Source organism: Ruditapes philippinarum, unplaced genomic scaffold (genome assembly GCF_026571515.1).
Source record: "Ruditapes philippinarum isolate M1 unplaced genomic scaffold, ASM2657151v2 ctg84_1_1_1_1, whole genome shotgun sequence".
Taxonomy (NCBI): Eukaryota; Metazoa; Mollusca; class Bivalvia; order Venerida; family Veneridae; genus Ruditapes; species Ruditapes philippinarum.
In genome coordinates this window covers 215,155-221,851 of record NW_026865113.1, presented here as the reverse complement: position 1 = coordinate 221,851, position 6,697 = coordinate 215,155, and the positions used below count along the sequence as shown (strand labels likewise).

The 6,697-nt window shown below is 30.1% G+C and overlaps 1 protein-coding gene across 1 annotated transcript; it reads right to left on the bottom strand.

Moving 5' to 3' along the window:
* Positions 1 to 1,139: 1,139 nt before the first annotated feature.
* On the bottom strand, positions 1,140 to 4,805 carry LOC132727878 (neurogenic differentiation factor 1-like). Its single transcript, XM_060713467.1, has one exon. The coding sequence runs from the start codon at positions 4,630 to 4,632 to the stop codon at positions 3,883 to 3,885; it is 750 nt and encodes a 249-aa protein (XP_060569450.1). The 5' UTR covers positions 4,633 to 4,805; the 3' UTR covers positions 1,140 to 3,882.
* Positions 4,806 to 6,697: the final 1,892 nt, after the last annotated feature.

The following is a 6,697-nucleotide window of genomic DNA, read 5'->3' as shown; positions in this document are numbered from 1 at the left end:
AAATAAAAGCGACATTTAAAGAAATGGAAGCCAAAACTAATTTAAAGTATGGCCAAAACTTACTAAGCACAATTTATACACACAGTGTTTCTAAACCTTAAAAAAAGCATAGTTCTGTCGAGATGACGTTTTCTTGTAATATTTCTTGTTATAATTATTTGATAATATTTGTTAGAAAGAAGTTATAACGAAGAAGCGTAAAAATCCTCGCTGAAGCATACATGTAATTAATTGTAGTTTGTTAACTGTTGGAAGTTTCAAAGAGGACACAAAAGGACGGTGAAGCAAAAGAACGAACAGTTGCTATCGTCCTATTAGTATTTACATTTTAAGGCTTCGAAACTAAAATTAACAGCATGTTAATTACCCCTGATAACTTTAAAGTCTATCATTTGATTAATGACAATCTTATTTGAATATCAAATGGTAGTTTGGATTGAATTCTGGGTAACGGTGTGCTCGTAAATTTCCACTTGGCGTGATAAAAATCTCAAACAGCCAAAGTAGCCTGAATGTTACCAGCAGGGTTTGAACGTTTTTCGTGTAGCTATTCTTTTCGTTTCTTTTTGTTTTCTTGTTGGTCTTTTGTTTCTTGTCATTATTAAATCAAGGAGTCAATCTGATGGTTGGGAAAACTTTATACAATCACTCCCAGACGTTCGTTTTTGAATCTTAACCATGGACTGCTCATTAACTCAAGGTGGGGAGTCATTTATCCGGGCGATTAAAATCCGAAATTAGGGGTCAGCGGCCTTATTACTGAAGGCGACTGACAGGTTATTTCAGAACAAGTGTTATTTTTGTAAGATATATGTTTTAAAAGTAACCTTGTAAAATTTGATACTTGGATTTGATACTATATTCTTTTCAGCATGTCCAATTCTTTTATACTTTATGTAAACGAAAGGTCTTTTCAAGGCCGGAAATTGGATCGATGAAAGTTGGGTGTTGTTGCTAAAACCTTCTGATAGCGATTACATCTGGAATTAATATGTTATTTTATGTTGTTAAATTGAGATTAAGTCACAATCAAACTACTTGAGAAAGTTATAAATACATTGCATACACATCTCATATATCAGTTAGCGAAAATTATGTGTAATGAAGAATTGAACAAATACCATGGATTAAAACTGGTGTATTTTATTTTATTTCTTTTAACATTTTCCATGAGCTAATACAATTTGCAAATTCATCCTAAAATACTTAAAATTAGATAAAGTAACATAATATTAGCAAACATGTTATGTTTTTATCTGGGTCTATATTCCCATAAGATTCTTATAAACATATTTTCCCATGAGTCATTGCACCTCCAAACGAAAACTGATTGACCATAATATCATAATCTAATATAAAACATAACATAACAGAACAGAACAGGAATTCTTTTTTAGACTTGTACAAAGTGCATCATTAAACAAAATATAATCATTCAAATATTGTGAATATATGTGACAGACCATATATAGAAAATCAAATGTTAGCAAAGTAAAAGGTGCTATAATATACAAACTCAAATTAAATCACCAATAATGTATATACTTAAGTTCATTAACATTGCAAAGTATGCAATCATGAAATTTGACATATGTAATATTACACCGGAGATGAAGATAATATGATATAATATACTAGTATTATAATATTCACTGCTAATCAAATGTGTGAATATTAACGTCATGTTATGATATTTAAAAATGCAGAGTGCTTCATGAATGAATCAACGACAATGTAGAGTGGATGCACATACAACATACATGTATTAAAAAATGACTTCACCAACCGTTTATACTGTTTTTCTTAAATGTATAATGAGGTACATATTGCCAATGATTTTTCAAATTTAATCACATGAAGTGTAACTTTATGGAAGTAATTGATACAAATTTAAAAAGTAAACTAAAATAACAGATGCGCATTAAAATTAATTGCCAATAAATCTAAGAACAATGGCACCGTTCAATTTTATTTTCTGTATAATAACATAAAGTTATTAGAAATATATGCACATTAAACTAATATCCCCAATTCTAACATCTAAGTTAATATAACAACGGAACTTAATTTTCCAGCTATGAAATATTGCAGAAATACCATTATAGCGGCTACATCAAAGGATTTGTGCATTTACGAAAATGGCCCAGTTGATCGTAAAGACCTCCCCTACAGCAACGATCGTTTTTCCGTTTGCTTTATAGTAGCTATTAGAATGGATGTGATAAATTTGGATAATTATCTTAATATAACATCTTCATTTACAGATAATGTTCAGTAAAAATCCAAACAAGGTTCAACTAATTTACTATTCCGTTATATATTGGCCGCGGTTTATGGCACGCGAATTCACGGACGCGCGCGTGTCTTTTGGTTTACCGAGTTAAATGATATATCAGACGATGTTAAGATATTTCAGAAACTGTTCATAAAAGAAAAATGACTTTTTCTCATGACTTTCACTAATTCAATCGTCTTTTAATCGGTATAAAAAATCTTTCTGAAGTATTCATGAACAAGCTTTTATAAAGGCTCAGATCACGTGCAAAAATAACGGCAATAGCAAATAAATAATGAGTTTCAATAAAGTGTTAACTATTTCACTGATGTCTTTTAGGAAAATCTAAAGAAATGTTAATTTCAACACGAAACAGGCGGTTGTAGGAATTCTTACTTTTAATGTTTTTTTTTTCTTTTTTTTCTTTTCTTTTTTTAGTGATTGATAAAAAAGCCGATCTCCTAATTAGTACATAACGCCTGGAAGTCTGATAGTCAAATCAACTTTCCTGTTATAGTGATAACCACTTATTATTATTTCTTAAATTCTCTTTAACATATCATTTTGAGAAACAACTACAATTAAAAGGCAAGATCAAATTAAAGATCAAACGCAAAAAATGTTCGATTTTCGCCAGGTCCAAAATCCGATATGAAATGTAACCCATTAAAAATAACACGTGTCCATCAAAGTCACGAGCGCATCTGTTAAAATAATGAATTTAATAAAAACTTCACAAATAAAATCAATATTAAAAAGAGTAAAGACATTCGAGCCTCATGTGACATTTACATCCACTAAAGTGTTTAGGATTCATCATCATCATCATCATCATCATCATCATCATCATCATCATCATCATCATCATCATCATCATCATCACGTAATGTGCTAGGTATTTTCTATTTAATTCGTTGAAGAAAAAATAACAATAATTTTGTTGTGGTACAAAAGGTGTTTTAATAGTTCTATTTTTTGTTTTATGTGTCCTATCCGCTGGCAAGATAATTTATGAATACAGAAAACAGTAGCATATTTTCAGATGAATTCGCTGACGCCTTATATTATACTGATATTTCCACGTGCGAATTTCACACCAATTAGCCCCATCTTTGGAGAAATTTGGGGTCACACGCGTTCATTGCATTAAAATATTATCTCTAACAATTCCATAATCATCTGGAATGATTAACAATTTTCATTTGAATATCTCAGTATAAAAACGACGCGAATACATTACATCATTTTGTTTTAGAATCAGAAATTTAAGATACCGCTTCAAATGTTATACTGAATTAGCATATCGAAATTAAAAAGTCATAAAAATAATTATCTTTAATACGGAACATCGTAAAAACATAAAACACGGCTAATATTACTTTTACCATCAGTTGGGAGTAATTCAAAGGAAAGTGATAATTACACAATTATTCCAGAGAAAATATAAAATTACACAAAAACCGAACAATGTTGGTAATGTCACGAAGCGTGTAAGTTCATTTGAATATCGCTTAATAACCCTCAAGATTTTACAATTATTAATATAATAGTATGATCAACTGTCAATAAAGTTATTCTTTATAATAATGATTTTGTCTTTATGTCATTTACTTTACGAATATTTTCTTCACAAGTTTTGACCGTCTTTTCCCACGTCTGTCACCAATGCACGTGCCCCTAATTTTCCCTATTTCTACGCCGGATGTTCGTAGAGTTGTCACTAGTGCACCAATATACTGTATAGCCAGGCGTAATGTGGCAATTTTTGACAGCTTTTGGTGTTCTCCAAGACTATTTTTTGGAACTACTTTTCTAAGTTCATCAAATGCATCATTTAACATGTGCATACGCGTACGTTCTCTCACCGTTGCTCCTATTCTCACTAACTCAGGAACTCGCCGTACCGGTTTACATTTGTTTTTGTTAGGTTCAGTTTCTGACTCACTACTCATTGCCGACGTGTCGGATGATGTCGGCTCATTTTCCCAGCTATTTAAAAACCGACCTGCATGTTCTATAGTGGCATCCGTAATTTGGGACCAACTGCGACTATAACCTGCCGTGTCCTCTCTATATTGTCCACAACACTGACACATACATGTACTTTCTTGAGATTCGTCACAGTTTGACCATTGTAAACTATTCTTATGATATTCATAGCTTTCCATATATGACTGACAGTTACTTTCCTCTTGAAAACACATTTCTGTCAAGTAATTTGCCTCATTTTTGTATATAACAACTGAATTCCCACGGTTGTATAAATCCATTTCGCATGTTGTCATATCTTCAAAACCAGCATCCGACGATGTTCCACAAAGTCCAATATTAACATTATTGTTTGAATTCAGAGACATTTTTCGTTATTTGCCAGGTAACATTTGTTAGATAATACTTTCTGAGCAAGTGTATTTTTAAAGAAAGAGAAAGAGAAAACTTTCCCCTTTTCACAACCATATGTAAAAATGTTAGCTTCTGTGAAAAAATAAATATATATAAATGTTTTCGTCATTTGCATATTCCTTGAATGTGAATGAATGTAAATTTGCCTAGCAAATCAAAAGAAATGTAAACCAAAAATATCCCCACCCCCATGGTTCTGAATTATCCAAGATTTTCTTTAGTTTACATAATAAAGGCTGATTTTGAGATTGTGTTTCAATTCGGGATTAGCTAAAGTCCTGAGAAAATATACAATATAACAATTTGCACTTAAATTACTGTTAGATCATCAAAAAGATATAAGAAATGCTAAAATGTAAGAAATGTCAGTAAGAACATCTTAATTATCTGATTGAAGAAAGGAATAATAATATTGTGTAAACGCTTGAAATTATCAAATGTCGATATAACAACGTAAACATAGACATCTCGTGATTTCTCTGAAAGCAGCAAACTTTAGATATTATCTCTTACAGATGAACAAAGTGATTGGTGATTAAGCACCCTTCTTTTATTTCCAATGACACGTTTTTTATTCAACTCCTATAAAACGATATACTGCTTGTTTTTAGAAACATGGTATATTTAATGTCACTTCTCCAGTAGATTTTTTTCTTAATATTCATGTTTGTGGTAAGTATATTAAAAGGCAAAATTTAGAAGAAATTATGTTTGAGAAATATTGAGGATGATAATGTAAATCACTCTTCAATTATAAGTTTACGAACTTTGAGTCAGCTTTATGAAGTATATATAAGTCAAGGTATTAAGTATGGCACCTGTATTTCTAGAGTCAACTCCCGTTAAAATTAAAATTAGAATTTCAAATAAATATTCGTAAAAACAATAAACATCTTCATTACTTTAACAAATGGATCTACTTCATGTTTAACAGTTGTCCCATTTCATTACCCACATAGCATACCTCAGGCACCTATATTTCCAAAATCGTCCCCTTTAAACTACAAAAAAAATGTTGGATTCTTTTTACTAAATTTCATATACATGTACATTTTTATGAAAATATGATTATTTCTATCTTTATATTTCTTTAAACTTAAAATTAATTGTTTCTTGTCATCACCTACATTTCATAATACAATATTCATAAAACTTATTACACATTTCTATTTAATTGAACAATCATTTAATATATTATTATATCATTTTCAATGCAATCATTATTTTGCTTCACCTCTATCTCATGTTATATGATGTACAATACATGTACATTTATACATTCCTGTTATTGATACAAAAATTCAGTCTTTTCTTGGTCATGCATTTTCTTAAAATCATTCGGTAACGCTGTCTGCTTATGACATCAAATATTTACTACATTTATCTGAGGTTACATCAAATTATTGATGCGTTTATCTGAGGCTATATCAAATGTTTGGTACGTTTATCTTAGGTTGTATGAAGTTTTTGATACGTTTATCTGAGGTTATATCAAATGCTTGATACGTAAAGCTGAGGTTGTATTATATGTTAAATAAGTTTATCTGAGGTTATATTAGATCATTATAACGTTTACCTGAGGTTATATTGAATGTTTGATACGTTAATAAATCATTGATATGTTAATCTGATATCATATCTAAGCCGTGATACGTTTATCTGAGGTAATTTATAATTTTACCTTTACTTTACCTGAGACTATCAAGTCTTTGATACGTTTTTAGATGTTTTAATAAATATATAATAAGATTGTCTCGGTTTGTATCAATATTTAAATACATTTATCTGAGGTTGCATCAATTTTTTGATACGATTTTTGAAGTAATATTAAAACCTAAATACGTTTAGTTTATCATAGGTTTTATCAAGAGCGAACTTATGTATCAAATCTTAATTACATTTATCTGTTTTTGTATCAAACAAGTGATACGTTAAATTACATTTATATGTTTTCTGTAGTTTAATCAAATCATCGATACGTTTATCTTAGATTATATCAAATCCTTGTAACGTTTATTT